Consider the following 18,049-nt stretch of genomic DNA (forward strand, 5'->3'; position numbering starts at 1 on the left):
TTTTAAAGCCTTCAGTAAGGCACTGGTACATCCTGGACTTGGTGTATTTTTCACTATGCAATACAAGCACTTTCAATCCACAAGCCATGAGCTGTACCAGTCAGAAACAAATTAAGCAACAGTTCAAAAAGATAAAAAAGGTCAGGTAAAAGGCAAAAGCATTCATGCCTAACTGCAAAGGCAGTAAGGTTTAAACACAAAATATTGTTAAGAAACAGCAAGAATACTCAGAAAAGTAAGAGTAATAAAATCAAACAGACAACAAGACTGAATAGCTAAGGCTGACATGGATAAAGATAAAACAAAACACATCAATTTTTACGTATGAAAGTAATCAATTGCTATAATGGGCATGACACAAACAAACCTTCACAGCACTCCAAGGCTACGTCCATCACAATGTGCATTTGGGCAACAACTCAGTATAATGTGGCAATGACATTTATTAATGATAGTACACTCAGAGACCTTGTCAGTACAAAGCATTGTAATATCATAGAAAAACTGAATACCCTTGAGGATTACAGCAACAAAAACAGATGAAATTCAACAGCAGAAATGCAAGGTCATGCACTTATGGACTAATAATATTTCTGCCAGAAGATGGGAGTGACAGCTGGAAAAAAACAAAAGCATAAATACTAGGACACAGTCATGCATCACAAAGTGACTGTGAGGTCCAAACCTGACATTTCTAGGCTAGTAAATACATATAACTCTAGAAAGTTTCAAGAGCAATATTCTTCAAGACATAGTAAAATCTCATCTGGAGTTACATACACCTTTGACCAGACACGTTCTAGAAAAATTTATTCAGGAACAGGCAGAGAGTGGGGATCCTGCCAGAGAACAGAAACCCTGCATTAGGAGAGTGTCTTAAACAGAGGTGCAGTTCACCTATCAGAAGTAGTTTAGACTAATCAGACATTTTTAGACTAATCTATTCACTAAAATTATTCACATACACACAAAAGATATATGGTAAGGTAATCTGGCTTGCTTAGGCTAAAAAAATGGAGAGATGGAACATCCTCTGAAATGTAAAAAAAAAAAGAATTATAACAAACACATAAGAAAGCACAAAGAAAGAAACTGGTTATGCTACATTATAGTGTTGACACACAAAAAACCCAAGGAGACACAAAAAAACCCCAACCTGACCACAACAAAAAATAAATAAATTTATTTAGCCAGAAAGCTAAAAAAACCGCATTTCTTGCAGTTTGATCAACAAAGGTTTGGAATAGCAATGTTACTAATGCTTTGTTTTGCTGCCACTCAAGAGGTCTTTAAAAATACGTCTTTAAAACATAAACATTTTACTAGCCTATTCAAACTCCCTCAAAGCCAAAAACATCTCTCAGACTTACAGAATGCACATATAAGTCTTAAAACTCTACTTTATCTGTTCTAAATGATGACTCAGAAAAGACTTTACAGAAGTCAAGTTTTGATGTGTGGAGAAGAGGGTTGCCTTTTTAACTTTGCAAACTTAGTAACAGATTTCAACAGCCCTATAAAAGCCACTTGAAGTCATAAACATACAACACCTGTGTCCCGAAAATTTGTTTCCATTTTGAAATATTTTAAACATGTATCCAAAGAGTGAAAGGAAAGAGAAAGTTACTTACAGCAGTTGACAGCCTGGATGCCAAGGTCATTTCCAAATTTCCTTTGAGACCAAGAAGTGCAGGAACCAAGATAAAGACTTCAGTAACATTCTTGAACACATCCCAATGCTATATAAAAGATACAGTGGGAAAAACTTCATTGAAAAATTCCCTTTAGACCATCCCCAAAGTATTCAAAAAAATCTGTAAATCATCACTTAATCCTCTTTAAAAAATATTTAAGCTTTTTATCTTAGATAAAATAGATTTATGACTGCATATTACTGTTTCAAAGATGAGAAGACTATCAGTAAAAGATACAAAACTTGGTCTTAAAACAAATCTAGTTTAAAAAAGATGTCATTACTTTGAAATGGGGGGGTTTTCATGACTTTAAAATAGTACCAGATACTATGACTGCTCTTAAATTCTGGTCTTAATTTTCAATAATTATTTTATCTTTTCCCTTCCAACTGTGAAGAAACCTCACATAAAACTATGTGAGTTTTTTTTTTACTTACAGGCTTTGTTCGTCCAACTCATTCCCTGCTGGAAAGCTTGTCTTTATTCTTTTACCTTTAAGTGTGAAATTTCCAGGACTAGTTTTCCTAAACCCAGATTTTTAAAGCAAATTCTCTTAGCTTTTTGTGCAGTAAGTTTTCAGCACTGAAATGCTACGCTACTTTGTATGTCTTGTCAACCCACCTATTTAATTTATAATCATTTACCAACTTCAACAGAACTAACAAAACTGTAAATTGGGTTTGTATTCATGGATTTGCAAACATTTAAATTATTATTTTAATTAAAATAAAAGGATTTAATTCTCAAATGTAAACAAGATCTGAGAACTACCTGCATGTGAAATTACATAGGTATTTACTACTGGGAAAGAACAGTATGAAAGAGATTGTAAAAACCAAGCTTAGTATGCTTCGTTGTATTCCAATTTTCATTTTTAAAATATGTTCTGTCACATTTCAAAATTCTGTTTTATTGACATTAAAGTTTAGTGTTTAGTTTAATGCGAAAAAAGATAGTACTGACACTAGCTATTTATTTTTACCTTTGTGTCACATCTCTCTCATTCATAGCGAGCTGAACTGGGAAACAGGTAAAGATTAAAAGTAATATGGAGGGAAAAATCAAGATTTATCTCAGTCCTGCTCAAAGACCAGGAATAAAAACACATTTCCTTAATGGAAGGATGAAAAGATGAAACATTTGGTTAGAAGTCAGTAGTGACAGTAGGTACAACTGTCTCTCCTGTCTGATCCTCATGCTGTATCATGCAGAAAATCATATATGAATGAAGTACAAACAAAGCATCTGTACAAACAATAAATTGGTAACATGTACATGAACAAAGCACAAGATTGGTGTAAAACAGCCTAAGGAAGAAGCAAAGTTTGCATGTCCATTTTTATTTTCCTTTTCTTGAGGTAATGAAATGCCTTTTCATTAAAATTGATTGAAGTCCAAGATTCCTTTAATCTCTCAAGATTTTGAGTGACAGTGACCTTTAACTTTATAAACTCTTTAAGCGTAGCTAAAGAAAACTCTCAAGCTAAATGAAACAAAACCAATAAAAAGGGTGGGGAAAACCTGCACAGATTAATTTATGTACTGCACTTCCATTTAAATATTGTGCTTACTTCAAACTTTTTAATCATTTTTTGTGAATCTGTTTATGCAGGAAGAGAGAGAATCCATGAGGCTTATTTATAAGAGATTACTGGTTCTTAAAAAACAAATTAGGTAAGAAATAAAAGTCAATATAGTCTTCAAAACACAAAGAGAAGGCAAGAAAATTAGTAATCCAATAAACTTTTCTAAACTGTTACTCTCTGCAGAATTGTCTTCAAATATCACTGCACAAAGAGCTCTTTCATAGGCAACTGTTACTTTTAACTCCACTGAAATGCTGCTGACATCTACAACTCTTATGCCAGAAACCAGTCCTGAAAACATTCTGTATCATTGGGGTCTTACTGATACAATACTCCAAAACACAGTTTAAAAACATTATTAAACTTTATCTTAACACTGAGACAAAGTTCTATTTTATCTTAGCCCTGAATAGCTACTGTCAGTTAAATTTGCTACCACAAACCAAGATAATCTGGCCCCTCAGGGCCTTTTATAATGATATTTCGAGGTGGATGTGACTTTGCAGCCCTGTTCACACCACTGATGTTCACAATTCCAAGTGTTCAGCGTACCTTCTGTTACATGAAAAAGTCCTTTCAACACAGCTGAACATTCAAAAAACCCTCTAAATCACTTGATGTGAATTTCATATAACATAGCCGTGTAATGCACATTTTCACGTGCCATATGCATTTTCATGGACCAAATCTACGCCGTATTTCAGACATTGTACAGACTTGAATCACACAAGGAGATGAGGTGATGCAATACATACTCCTAGTCTTTTTAAACACCTATGTGCTTCAGGATTATGGTTAATTACAACTCCCACTTGAACTATGTACACATTTATTAGCGTCAACAGAATTTTGAACCATTATTGTATTTCTATCAGAACTACAGACCTCACAGACTACCTGTTAAAAAGGAAAATCTTCCAAAGCAAATACCAACCTGTACAATATCCAAAACCATGCCAGCAGAAACCGTTCCAAATCCTGCTAGCAAAAAAGGTACAAGTATCTGTAGTGCCATAATACTACTAGATTCTTTGGGTTGTTTTCTACTTCCTTCCACAATGATATCTTCATTACTGTCGCTAGACAGATTGTCTTCCTGCAACATGGCATCGGTTTCTGAAGTATCCAATCCATCACAATAATTATAACTGGTAAAATCATCATATTTAGGGCTACAGCTAGATGGGCTGTGTCCATTGCTACCATGATAACTTGGTTCTGAGAAGTGATGGTACTCTGTGTGTTGCTCGGGTCTAGCATTAAAATTGTGTCCTGCTGGCTGTAATCCATCTTGCCAGACACCGTTCACTTTTTTGTGTCTTTCGTCTTGGTTTATTTGGTAAACAACAGGAACCATACTTAAAAGCAGTCTCAAAAATTTATCAGACTGAATTGTATTAAGATTTATGGTCCAGTTTACAAAGCCTTCTCTGTCATGGACTTTGCTATTTGTTTTGAAGACGGTAGATCTGCCTTTACAGTTAGTCATAGTGCTACAGAAATACAGGTTGAAAAGCGCTTCGTTCTTCAGATGTCAGCAAAGAAACCTTGTAGGTGAGTCATCAAGTGCCACACTTACACATGGACCCAAATGTTCTTTTTTTGCATGCAAAAGTGTTTTTTCACTGCTCTCAGATCTTCAACGATTCCATAAGCAAGACTGGATCTGCAAAAGAAGCAAAAAAGCATATATTTAACCTTTAAAATATTGTAACTCTGCAGAAGACACGAGATACTGGTTTAAATATTCAGATCACCCAGTATCCTTCCAAAGCAAGTATTTATAGAAACTTCAATCTCCTCCAACATTCAACTGCCTAAATTGAAGGAAATTAGAAGGTAAAAAGGCAAAGTTGGTGGGTGATGAAGTTTCACAACCCTGTGTACTTTCCAGTGAAAGAGACAGCAGTGTGGGCTGTAAATGAACCGGTGAAGGCCCAGCTTTCATCTTCATGAAGCCCAGAAAGCCAAAATCTTCAGGCAGACACTGTGTGTAGCCCCAGACTTCAGTGGCCTTGGAGGCAGTAGTTCTGCAAGGTGCAAGGATAGGGACAAATGGAACCCACATGATGCACAGCAGGGCCACTGTTGCTCCTCACACTCTATGCTAACAGCAAAGAGCCTGGGATGTAGAATTAAGATGTAGAAGTGTTCAATGATGAAAGACACACTGAAACACATAGCAACCTCACTGGGTATTTTTGGAGAGGGGTATCTTTTCTTAAGGGAGGGGAGGAGTAACAAATTAATTTTATTTCACTCACAGTAAAATACATTGAGAAAATTTTCTGATAGCTTTAACAAGGCAGAGTAGTCTGGCCCTCATTGTGGTTTCTCCCATATGTCCTCCAGTCACATCACCAAAGTGCTAGACCATGACTCATGGAACTGGAACTCTTGCCAACAATATTTGTGTTAATTATCCATATATTTCTAACATATGGATTTTTCTCCTTCTAAGTTTGCATTTTCTTTTTTTCTTTTTAAGAAACAAATCTTTTGAGAAAATTATGGTTTCATTTAATATGAGAAAGTGATAACAAATAGAAATGGCACTTAAAAGGAGAAAAAAAAGGGGGAACAGAAAAATTATTTGGTCAAATTCCAAAGGTAGGAAAAGGCTAGCAGTTGAAATATTATAAAGCAGTTTGGATGACAGTCATTTATGCTTTTTCTACCAAAAAGATTTAGCATGACAAAAAGTGTATTAATGATAAATGTTGGAAAACGAGAATTTAAGAGGATAAACTGAAAAATATAGAATCACAAAATTGTTTAGGTTGGAATAGTATAGTATATAAGGAAGAGTAATTACTTCTTCAGAGCGTGCAGGAAGAAGATAACTACAAAGACTTTTGAAGGCAACTCTTCATTTCTAAAAACCTGTTCCAACAAACATAATTTTCCAAATGTCAGTATTTTCATGCTAAGTTATAGGATGTTGATACTGCTGTACTTTTACAGGGTTTTTGTACCTACAAGATGCAGCAAACCATCCAAGGAACTGTAAGAACTTCCTGAGAAGCTTTATCATCGACAAGAAAAATGCCTATGTTGTTGTGTTGTCTAGAAAAGATATGGGAGATAAAGAAGAAAACTCTGCTGGAGTAACTCATGTGAAGAAAAGGCAGTTAAAATCTCAAAAATCTCATCCACGGTCTCTGTAGGAACAGGAGATAAGTGAATCTGGTTTCTTGACATATAATCAGAAGGTTACAGAAAAAGGTGAAATACTAAAATTAAAAAAAAAAAAAAAAAAAAAAAAAAAAAAAAAAAAAAAAAAAAAAAAAAAAAAAAAAAAAAAAAAAAAAAAAAAAAAAAAAAAAAAAAAAAAAAAAAAAAAAAAAAAAAAAAAAAAAAAAAAAAAAAAAAAAAAAAAAAAAAAAAAAAAAAAAAAAAAAAAAAAAAAACCACAAAGAGAGAGACAAAGATCCTTTGAGAAGCCAGGAAGCAGCTTCAAATTTATATCTGGCATGTTATATGCGAAATGAAAGGACACCTTGTTTTTCTCACTACAAGCAAAATAATGAGCTGTGCCCAAACTATGAAAATAATCATTCCCTCTTCTTTATTGTTTCCTAAATACTTATTTTTAATAGTTTCTTATTTCCCTTCACTTTATACCACAATTACCGTGTATTTACCTCTCACTCTGTCCTGTAAAAATAGACAAACACAAACAAACAGTCCTGGAAAAATAAACAAATAAGACATAGAGCCATACCCTGCCATTCACTGAAGGCGTGTTCCTGAAAAATGAGACACTTGGCAATCTAACAGAGAACAAACCAGTTTTTACCCATAAGAATTAATAAAACTGATGTATACAGCAATTTAAAAAATACACATGGAGACAGTATACACAATGTGGAAAATGGACAGGCAGAAGTAAATGCTGAGGAAACAGGACCATGAGCTGGAAGAGATGCTGACTTTTGGAAATGCATAGCTGCTTTAGAATAATCTCAGATACTTCAGCTACGAAATTTAACACCTGATCATTATCACATTTTTCCCATCCTTTGCCTTTGATTGGTTTGATTCATCTGAGAAAAATGAAGATACCAAAGAAAATGTAACTGTTCAGGAAGAGGTTCAAAGAACTCTCTTTATTATTGCCCAAAGAATTGTCAACATTGCTTTAGACACACCTATAATGCAGTTCTCAAAAGCATGGGAAAGAAAATGCTTCTTCTATACTTTCCCTTGGTCTAAAGAACATCTAGCATCAGCAGGATTAAGGGACCAGGTTCTACAGCTAAATTTGTTCATATAGGGATTAGAGTGCCAATAATTTATTTAAAGCATGAACACAATAAATCACCATGATCTTTTAAGACCCATTAAAAAAAAGGGGAAGTGGAAAGAACCGAGCATGAAGCTTCTGTAGAGTGAACACTATGAAAGGCTAAAACAAATATTTATCAAAGTTTAGGTCTAGGGAAATTTCTGATTTCTTTCAGAGTGTGGGTAACAAAACCAAAAGACACCACGTGTTGAAGTCTTACTGAGGGCTTTCACAGAATCCAAAGCCAATAATACCATAGTCAAAACCCATTTTTCCTAAAAGCTCCAACATTTTTTTACAGGTGCTCTTTTAAAGCAATAATCATCTCTACGTTGTACTTCTTGGTAGCCCATAATAAAATACAATTGAATAAACGAGCCCATGTGAGAAACACCTCTCAGTAGAAGAACAAGCCTTGGAAAGGGATTCAGGGAGGTAATACGAAATGTCAACAAAATGGTGAACTTTAATATTTTGCCACAATAAGCAAAGATGAAGTTGGATTATTTTCTGGCTTGAAAGACTCTTTGTGTCTTCAGAGATGAAGCCAGATTCTTCTCATTGAAAGGATGAGAGGTAGCAGGCACAAACTGAAACACTGGAAATGAAATTTGAAAATGAATCAAATTAAAATGAAATGAAATTAAGAAAAAGCTGGATTTTTTTTTTTTTTTACCATGAGAGCGGTTGAACACTGGTTCGAACAGATTATGGGGATTCCATCCCTGGTGATATTTGAAACCAAACCAGATACGGCCCCAAGTAACCTGTTCTATGTGACCCTACACTGAGCAGAGATGGCTGAATAGAAAATTTTCTGAGATCTCTTCTCACCTCTACAATTGTGAGATTCTGTAAAGTTTGAAATATGAGGGTTTGGGGGCCCTCCTAAAGTTCAGAATACAATTTATGCAAGTGATACAGGGATCTGCCTGGCCTCTTCTCCCCTACTGTGACCTGTACACATACAAGTGTGAGTATCACTGATACCCTTCTCACAGCGTGGCTAATCATTAACACTGCTGTAGTGGACATATCAGTCAAAAGGGAAAGCTCCACCATATCACCTCAGCATTATAGAGAGTAAACAAACAGACTCTATTATCGTTAACCATTTTGCAGAATGCGGAAACCAATGTGGTGTGCTGAGCTAAGACTATTTACAGCAGATACTTAGTGTTGAGTATTAGAGATAGGGAAACATGCTGAAAATTAACAAATGTTGCATGCAAGGCAGATATAAGGGTATTACATGCCATTTCTTAAATGTTATGCACAGGAAAAAAAAATGGTTGACACTGTGTTTATTTTACGGAAATGCTGGTTAAACTAATAGCAAAAGAAACAGAAGGGAAAAATAATAAGGGGAAAGAAACAGATTAAAGAACCTCCAGATGCCTTCTTGAGAGTAAGACGCAAGACCTGCCAGACACTGAAAGACCTGCCAGCCTCGGGCTCAGTTTTCAGACAGGTTTGAGACTGCTGCATTCCACTTCCTGTACACGGCAGCTTTCAATTTTGGCCCCAAGGAAGAGAAAAGAGGTTGTGAGAAGATTTGGTTTGCCTCTGCACTTTTAAGGAAACTCATTTAGAAGAGATCAAAACAGAGCCAGAAACGAGGTAGCAAGGCTATGAAATGTGGTCAGGTTGTAAAGTCACCCAAATAGAATACCAACATGAAAAATACCAGGCAAATCACATCCTGCAGCCCATCAAAAGCAGGTAGGAAAAGTATGAAATATAAAAGATAAATGCAGTCCTCTAGATTAAATAACCAGTAAGTACCTACCAGGATGACTCCTAACTGTACTATTTGGGATCCTGATTACAGTTTTCTACTGTCATCACCAAGGAAAGATTAATTCCTTATTAACTCAGGCACTAGGATGTAGACTTCACATTGTTTTTTGTGGATAATATCCTAGAAGAATTTGAAAAGAAAATGATACACTGCTATTTTTCCCTCTGAAGCGTCTACCAGTCATACTGCAGTATTTATGGATCCAGTTTCACAATCTCTTCAGGGCAGCAGATGTAGGGAATGCTGCCAAAACAGGTCGTCCTACCTGCTTTCATCTTTTCACCTGCATTCCTGGACTGGTAAAGTGAGGATAACTAGGGATGTCTACTAGACACTGCTAGGACTCTTCCTAAGGACTAAACAGTTCTTTAATTTTATATGATCCACTTATTACAATGTGGTCTCTAACCTAGGATCAGATGTTAAGTGAAGAAGACACACAACTGTATCCTGGACAGTGGGATCGGGGAAGCAGAAATTGTAACATTCCCTGAAATTAAAGAAAGAGCTACAACGAACTTAATTGAGAAATAACGAGAGGGTAGAAAGTAAAGTAAATCACAAGAAGCTCCTACATTCTGGCAGAAAAGTATGGAAAGAGAATAAATGCACCATGACATGTTAAATGCTTGTAAACAAGAAGAGATGATGGTTGAAGTCTGTCCGTGTGCTGTTCGGGTAGAGGTTCCATGCTCGTCTAGCAACTGCAACCGCGGTGACAGAGTCTGGCATGTTTTTATGGGTGCAAAGGTGGGAGCAGAACTGCCTGCACATACGGATGTAGAGAGTGCCAGGGAATAGGGGCCACTGGGAATGCTGCGCAGATCTTGTGCACGCACAGAGAAACCAAAGAAAAGGCTCATTGTCCGGGTTACCTGGAGCAGTGCATAATTACGCGCACATGATGAAACGCGCTCCGGGCTCTGAGGAGCGCAGGGTACCGGGGCAAACGCCCGCAGCATCCGCGGTCCGGGTCGGGACCCCGGGCAGGCCGGCGAGCGGCTGCGGGGCGCGGGGGAGCGGAGTGCGCGGAGGGAGGCTGCGGGGGGAGGCTGCGGGGGAAGGGGGCGGCTCGGGGCCCGCAGAATGGGGAGGGGTGCGACCCCCGCCGCACCCGGGGACTGCCGGCACCGCGCGGGGGAGGAGGGCGGGAGGGAGGCGGGCGGGTGGCCCCGAGTGCCTCACAGCCCCTGGGCACCGCGGCACCCCGGCGGGCCGGCGCGGAGCTCCGGGGGCGCGGGGCTGCTCCGCCACTCGCCAGGAAACTTTCCCGCCCCCGGCCCCCGCCGCCTCCCTCGCCCCCGGGGCGGAAGGTCGCCGGCCCGCCCGGCCCCTCTGCCCTCGCTGGCGCTCGTCCCGCCGCCCCCTGGAGCCGCGCCCTCCCCTCACCTGGGCGGGTGCGGTGCCGGCGGCGCGCCGGGGCCGCGCTCCATCGCTGCGGCGTGAGGGACCAGCCCGGCGGCGGTGACAGCTCCGGCTGAGGTGAGCGGTGAGCGCCGCCGCCACTGAGCAGGCGCGGAAGCGGCCGGAGGGCGGGCGGCCCCCGCGATGATGTGGCCCGTGATGCGCGGCAGCCGCCGCCGGACCCGGCGGGGCTGGGGAGGAGCCGGGCGCGGCTAAGGAGAGGAGGGGACGGGACGGGGCGCGGTGGCTGCAGTCGCTCACAGCCCAGCACCGCGGGGCGAGCCCCGGCCCGTGTCACCCCACCCTCATCGCTGCTCCCTCCGGGTCCCCTCGGTGGTAGCTGGGTCCTGCTGCTCCATCCTCGCTCCCCTCCCTCGGCGAGGGCCCGGCCGGTGCGCCCCGCAGCCGCGGGGAGCAAAGGGCTGGGGAGCGGGGCTCTGGGGCGCTCCCCGGGCGGGGCCGGCGGTGGCGATGCCTTTGCTTCCACTCGCAGTACCTTTCTTGGCGACGTAGCACAAGAGTCGCTGTTTCGCACTGACTCCAGATTGTCAGCCACCCGGACATTGTGGCTCTTTCCTGCCAGTTGGCTAAAAGCAGCTTCCTCAGGAATCCCATTTTTTAAGTGTGTGGGTCGGTTGGAATCCTTGTTCTTGCCCAGCTAGACTGTATACCCTGCACACAACATGTAAGTCCTCAAGGAAACTCCCTTGCTAAGTACGAAGCCAAGGCCGTTCTGGGCCCCTGTTTTGAGACACACTTTATATTAATGCGTTGAAACAGTCAAGCCAGCTAAATTTGTGCATTTGTTATCGTTACTTGTATTATTCCTCGATTGTTCCTCAACAACTTGAAACAGTGAGGATGCCTTAAGTGGGAGTTGAAAGGGAAGAGAAAGGAAGAAAAGAGAACTGGGATTTAATGATGGTGACAGCAGCCAAGCCTACAGCATCCGTCTTCCTTTCTACAGACAGAACAAAAGACAGCATGGGCAAGTCACCAAGTGTCTGACATAAACTGGCGCTAGCTGTGGTGGAGATGCGTGGCAAAGCAGAAACTTAAGCACAGGAAAATGTATTTCCAGGACTGGGGCCAAAACAATCTGTGCTACAAGAGTGAAATAATGTGGCATCAGCTTGAACTCTTGAGTCGATACTACATTAAATGAATGAAGCAGCCCAAACCTCAGAGCTTTTAATTCAGCTATCTCAACCCTGAATGTATTGGGAATTTGGGCTACAGATCCAATTGTTTCCCTGACCTGGTAGTAACCATATATATATCCCTGCCTTGTGTGTGCTCACATGTTACACAGTGTGGATACTTAGTTGGGCCACCTTGCAAATCAGATAATGATCACATCTGCCTCTGTTGCCAGCAGGTTAGACTATAAACTCAGGTTTGAAAATAACACCCGAGGCTGCTATTTATGGCTTTTCTAATTGCACGTCTGGTGATCTTGGGCAATTATTTCATTGTTCCCTACTACAGGTTCCTTGACAGCATTATGCCCCTCCCTCCACTGAAATCACATAATACCCAAGGATGAAATATAGTATTTGAGGTTCCCACACTATTATTTTGCGATGTGTACAAATTCAGAAAGACTCACTTGAGGCCCAAGGCAAAAAACTACATTCTCATGATTTTTCAGTCATCAAAGCTAGCAATGAGATTTTTCTGGAAATGGAAATTCTGGAGTGCAGTTGGGTGGAAAGGTGCAAAACAAGTAGCAAATTCAATGGAATGCACTGGTGCTGGGGAAGTGGCAGAGGACACTTGTTTGGGCCAGTCTGTCAAGGAAACAGCAGGGTGATCTCTTGCTTGAGGCCTTGCAGAAGGTTTGCCTTTTACTCCTTTTGATTCTTAATGCCAAGGTACTGGGATCTGGGTGGTTTGTTGGGGTTTTGTTGGTCTGTTTTTTGTTTTGTTTTGTTTTGTTTTGTTTTTTCCCTGTGTTCTTTGCAATGGAGACCTATAAATACCACTTACTGATTGCCACTTATTCTCGCTTTTGGCTTAGAGTTCCCATCTCGTTTCTTATGAACCATTCAGTTCTCTTTTTACAGTTTTCACATTGTCACGAGTATAAACAGTTAAGGAAAGAAACTGCAGAACAAATCCTGAAAAACAGGTGGGCCAGTGTCATCTGAACTAGGTGGTTGTGTAAGTTTCTTTTCCACAAGATGATTAAAACTCCCTCAGGCTCTGAAATTTAATTTTAGATGCATTTGTCAAATTCTGACAATGAAAATGTGAGAGTTTTTAGAGGCAAGCAGCTACTGGCAGACATTCAGGTGACGCTACCTGCTGGCAGCTTGTTTTCACACGCTCATGGCTCTTCCAGGTGATGGGATGGACGCTTTTTAGTGCCAAATCACAGAATCACAGAATCAGTCATCTGGTCCAGCCTCCCTGCTTAAATAGAGTTGTCACAGAGAACGTGGCACAGCATTGTGTCCAGATGGTTCTTGAATATCCCCAGTGAGGGAGACCCCACAACCTCTCTGGACAACCTGTTCCAGTGCTCTGTCATCTACACAGTAAAGAAGTTCTTACTTACATTCCAGTGGAACTTGCTGTGTTTTTGCCCATTGCCTCTTTTCCTCTTGCTTGGCACCACTGAGAAAAGCCTGGCCCCATCCTCTTGGCACCCCACCTTTGCATATTTATATACTATAATGAGGTTCCCTCTCAGCCATCTGTTCTCAAGACTGAACAGGCGCAGTCTCTCCTCATAAAAGAGATGCTTCAGTCCCTTAATCATCTTTGTATCCCTCCACTTGACCCACTCCAGGAGCTCCATGTGTCTCTTGACCTGAGAAGCCCAAAACTGGACACAGCACTCCTGATGTGCCTCAGCGGGGCTGAGTAGAAGGGCAGGATCACCTCCCTCGACCTGCTGGCAGTGCTCTTCCTAATGCACCGCAGGACACTATTGACCTTCCTGGCCACAAGGACACACTGCTGGCTCATGGACAGCCTTTTGTCCACCGGGGCTCTCGGGTCCTTCTCCTCAGAGCAGCTTTCCAGCAGGTTGGCTCCCAGCCTGTGCTGGTGCCTGGGGTCATTCCCCCTCCAGGTGCAGGGCCCTTGGTTGCATTTCAGAAGGTTTGAATCGTTGGGGGTTGAATAGTTAGGGGGTTTGTTTGGTTTGTTTGTTTGTTTTTCGTTTGTTTGTTTGTTTGTTTGTCTTTTCTTTGCGAGGTGATTGATTTCCCTTGCCGCGCCGTTCCCCGCCGCCATGCCCCTCCCGGCCTGCAGGGGCGCTGCCCGCGCCGCGGCGGAGCGGAGCGGCCGCAGCCACTTCCTTGGCGGAGGGCACATGGCGGGGACCGGCGGAGCGGGGGCACCGGGAGCGTCCCGGGAGCTGCTGGACGTGGGACGGCGGGCAGGTGAGGGCGGGGAGCGGGGGTTCGGATCGCGGGCAGCCCGAGGCAGGGGGCTCGCCAGGCCGCCTGGCCGCTGGGGCGCCACTGGGCCCTCGTGTTTTGAGGAGCTGCTGCTTTCCCGGGCTCGGCTGCGGTGATAACGGAGGGGAGGGGGAATCCGCGTTAAATTAATACCGACATTCGTAACGACGTTTGTATGAGAATCAAAAAACCCTCAGTGCTTGTTAAAAGGCAGAAAGCTTCGCTTTAGTTAGCGATAGCGGGCGGACGGCTCTGTTGGCGGCCGTGGGGGTTAATTAGCCCGTGTAATTAACGCTGAGTTTGCCTGCATGGCGTGGGTTCCGCGACGCTGCTCCTGCCCACGGTCAGTGTAGGGCCTTGGCACCGCTCCTGGGGGCTCCTTCTCGTCACACAGGGATTTAAATCAGTGTGACTAGCGCGCCTTAGCTCTTATCTCACTGTGCTTTGCTGTGGGGTGTTACAGGTAGGTTTTCAATGCATTATAACTCTGAATAAACCTTGGGTTTATACTTCAAATACAGCGTGAGTCTGTAAGAAGTGGCCTGCGGGGCCAGGCCAGCGGCCCATGTAGCCCGGTATTCTTTCTTCCAAGAGCTGCATTAGCAGATGACAATTACAGAGAACTTGTCAGCTTAAGCACTGTAATGTATGTTTGTTTGTTTGCAGGGCTGGAAAACATTTTGCTGATCGATTCAAAATGTAGCAGCAAGAAGGCCACGACTTTACAGACGGTCAGGATGCCAAGGAGCAGTGGTAAGTAGGAACTTGCTACTGGAACAGTCTCAAGAGTAGGTAACATATGTGACATAACCTTTGCTTTAGTGCTTTCCTTGCGTAGGTAAAGGGAGAAACTCTTGTGTTCAGTTTCTACTGGTGTTAGGTCCTCCACTGCAATTCCATGTCCTGCAGGTTAATCATGTAACTTAGATGTAAATTGCAGCATTCCAGCTGTAAGTTTTAGGGACAGATTATTCTTTTTCAGTATAAGGTTATTGCTTTTTTGTTTTTTTTTTTTTCTGATCTGGGCTTCTTACTTCTTTTTAGAAGTACTTTCTCAATATGATATATCTGTTGTATAAAAGCGTTTAGTTTAAAATGGACTTCTGGCAAATTACTGTATTTTTGTGTTGTGATTGAGCTGAAATTTAAAAAGTAATAGCAAAAAAAAATTGTTAGATCAAATTCTTTCTTGGATAAAAGTCTCTACAAAGATGACAATGTTTCAGAGGTACATTATACCTGTTAGACTCTTTTGTGGAGCTCACCTGGAATAGTACATCTTCTCAGAGAAAGAGAACTAGTGATTGGCTCACCTGCATGTGTGCAGCAAAGTTTATTTCAAGAGTCTCTGAGGCAGGTTTTCCTCCATGAAAGGGAAATGAGTGTGATTCTCCTAATGACACTGATAACCTTAAAATTCTTGGCAAGTCCCACTGAGCTTAGAGGGATAATTCTGTAGAGAGTAAGGGCTTCGTGCTTCAACCTAGAGCATGTCTCTGTCCCACCATCTTCATTTCAGAGTTCTTTTTGTTAATTATGTTGATCTTTCATTAGTCTAGCATGGCATCTGTGCTACAGCTAATTTTTCCATCTTCTTTGAGACCTTCAGCCTATACTTTAACAGGGAAGAAAAGAGGATGTAATTATATTTTCATTGGAGATAATTATGATATGGAAGTTCTTTGGGATGGCACTCAATATGTATTTTAAACAATGGAATTTGCAAGCAAGTTTTCTGTAAAGTAGTCACATTTTGTTTTAAGAATCCAAGTGGAATTGTTCAAGTGACTTCTTCCTGCATCAAATGCTGACCAATAGATCCGAAATATTTTTGCTGTTTATGTCTTGGAAAATTGAATACTTTAATAAATTCTTCTATTAAGACATCTTAAATATTGTAGACAGCTGGAAATTACGGTTGAAATGGAATCTGTTTAGAGGCTCAGATTTCTGAGGTATTAATGTGAAAACTGCTATGCATCTCTTTGAAAATATTTATATATATGTCATAATTGTTTCTTTTCAGTTTTGGACCGAGTGCAGAGCTTTTTACCACAGATGGCCCAGGCAAATGATGACCTCGAAAGAAAAATGATAACAGCACCAGCTCATCAGTTTGATATTGAACATCTAGACAGTGCAACAGAAAAAGTTATAGAAATGGTAAGTACTTACTATGTTTTTATTTTATGAAGTAAATTTAGATGTGATTAACTCTCTGATCTTAGAATGACCTAATATGATAGAAAAGGTGAAGTCTTTACCATTTTCGTTTGTGATCTGCTAATTCAGAACATAGATACATTAAAAATGTTTATTTGGTTGATACTTACAACTTGGTTTTCAAACTTGCAGAATTGAATGACTGGGGATGGAGTAGTTTAAGACCAGAGTAAGATGTACTTTTGAATCAGCAACTCTAAATCAGAAGTCACAAATTCTATTTTAAATGTCTCATAGGAAAACTTGGTTTAGAAACTGGGCAATATAAGGACTAGTAAGGCATAACAAGGCTTCAGTGTAAGAGCAATAATTGGCTTTAAGCTGTGCTCTGTCAGTGTTTGTAGGACTGACTATAGATCTTGAGTTTAGAAAAGTTGTTAGTGTTGTTGTGATCCTCTGTTGCTGGTATTTGTCTATTTATTTACAGTCACATCAACATTTTCTTTCTGGTTTTAACCAAAGTGCTGCAACCACATGCTTATATAAGATTTTAATATGAAGGAGATATGTGCGTGACCCAGCCAAGTGCCTTCTGGCCTGAAGACCCACAAGGGTAAAATGCAGAGATAAGGCAGCCTGGGGTTCGGTGTGTGAGCTGTCAGAAGGATTTACTGGCCACTGGTTGGATTCAGGCCTTATATTTGCTATAGGGCAAGATAAATGACAATATAAATATTTAGGCATCTCTTCATGATATTTGTCATAATCCTAGGAAGACCCAGAAGTCTTTCATATTGTGGTTGTGGTTTTCTTATGGTAGTAGGATGTTTCATGTGTTTGCTTTATGTTTTACTCCAATGATAGAAGTGGTATAGAAATGTATAATGTGTTAACCAAGGTCTTTTTTTTTTTTTTTCCCAGAATGTGGCTGTAGTTGAACTGAGTGATTCTGATACAGATGAGATGCTAACTTCAGAAGATGACTCAGAATCTGAAGATGACTCTGTAACTGATGAAGTGACAATAGACAACATTAAGTTTCCTAAACAAAAGGGAGAAAAGGGCAAAATAGAAATTTTGGACAGCAAAGTGAATTAGTAGATCCATTTTATTTTACTTTTAAAAACCCCAACCAAACCAACTCGTGTATTCTCACTTTGAAGATGTGGCCCGTAAAACTACTTTGTTTCCAAGTGTAGCATCTCTCAGGATCTTGTGAAATGCTCTAATTTACATGATGGAGAACTCAGGATCAACTCAAGACTGAGGGAGGCTGGGTTTCTGAAGATTCAAGTAGGAATTGATTCATCCAAAAACATGGAAATGGACTTCCTAGTAGATTAGACTGAGAAAGCAGCTTGAATAAGGATTGCTTGAACAAATTAAGTTAAAATTCTTTTTCTGTTGCTTTGTTGGAAAGGGCTTCTTCTATAGTATGATAGACATTTTTACCTAAAGGGCAAGAAAGAGTTAAATAGGAAAAAAACTTCGTTTTTATATGCCCTGTCCTGTGAAGTGCTATGTACAATGTCTTCCATATTAAATATTATCTTAAAGTACCTCAGAGGTATGTCTACATTGCATTCATGACAATGACTGCTGAACACTAGAGCAGTGGCTGAGGCCCTTTCAAGCTGAGCCATGGCAGAGGATTACGTACCCTCTGTGCCTGCACTGAGCTGTGCACCTTTGTTGCAAGCTCA

General features: G+C 40.9%; 2 protein-coding genes across 2 annotated transcripts in view; one reads left to right on the plus strand and one right to left on the minus strand.

Moving 5' to 3' along the window:
- SLC41A2 (solute carrier family 41 member 2) overlaps positions 1–10,856 on the minus strand; it is a 45,433-nt gene extending 34,577 nt beyond the window's left edge. Inside the window, exons 1-3 of the mRNA XM_027890460.1 lie at positions 10,759–10,856; positions 4,215–4,946; positions 1,632–1,739 (exon numbers count right to left, since the gene is read on the minus strand). Coding sequence (XP_027746261.1) covers positions 1,632–1,739; positions 4,215–4,769 — 663 coding nt within the window. The 5' untranslated portion in view covers positions 4,770–4,946; positions 10,759–10,856. The remainder of the gene's footprint in view (positions 1–1,631; positions 1,740–4,214; positions 4,947–10,758) is intronic.
- A 3,217-nt stretch (positions 10,857–14,073) lies between these two features.
- On the plus strand, positions 14,074–17,699 carry CUNH12orf45 (chromosome unknown C12orf45 homolog). Its single transcript, XM_027890462.1, has 4 exons — positions 14,074–14,165; positions 14,850–14,936; positions 16,210–16,346; positions 17,268–17,699. The coding sequence occupies exons 1-4, from the start codon at positions 14,096–14,098 to the stop codon at positions 17,442–17,444; spliced, it is 471 nt and encodes a 156-aa protein (XP_027746263.1). The 5' UTR covers positions 14,074–14,095; the 3' UTR covers positions 17,445–17,699.
- The last annotated feature ends 350 nt before the right edge of the window (positions 17,700–18,049 follow it).

This window comes from Empidonax traillii, unplaced genomic scaffold (genome assembly GCF_003031625.1).
Source record: "Empidonax traillii isolate 1590-97213 ecotype Southwest subspecies unplaced genomic scaffold, ASM303162v1 scaffold289:size826226, whole genome shotgun sequence".
In the NCBI taxonomy this organism is placed as follows: Eukaryota; Metazoa; Chordata; class Aves; order Passeriformes; family Tyrannidae; genus Empidonax; species Empidonax traillii.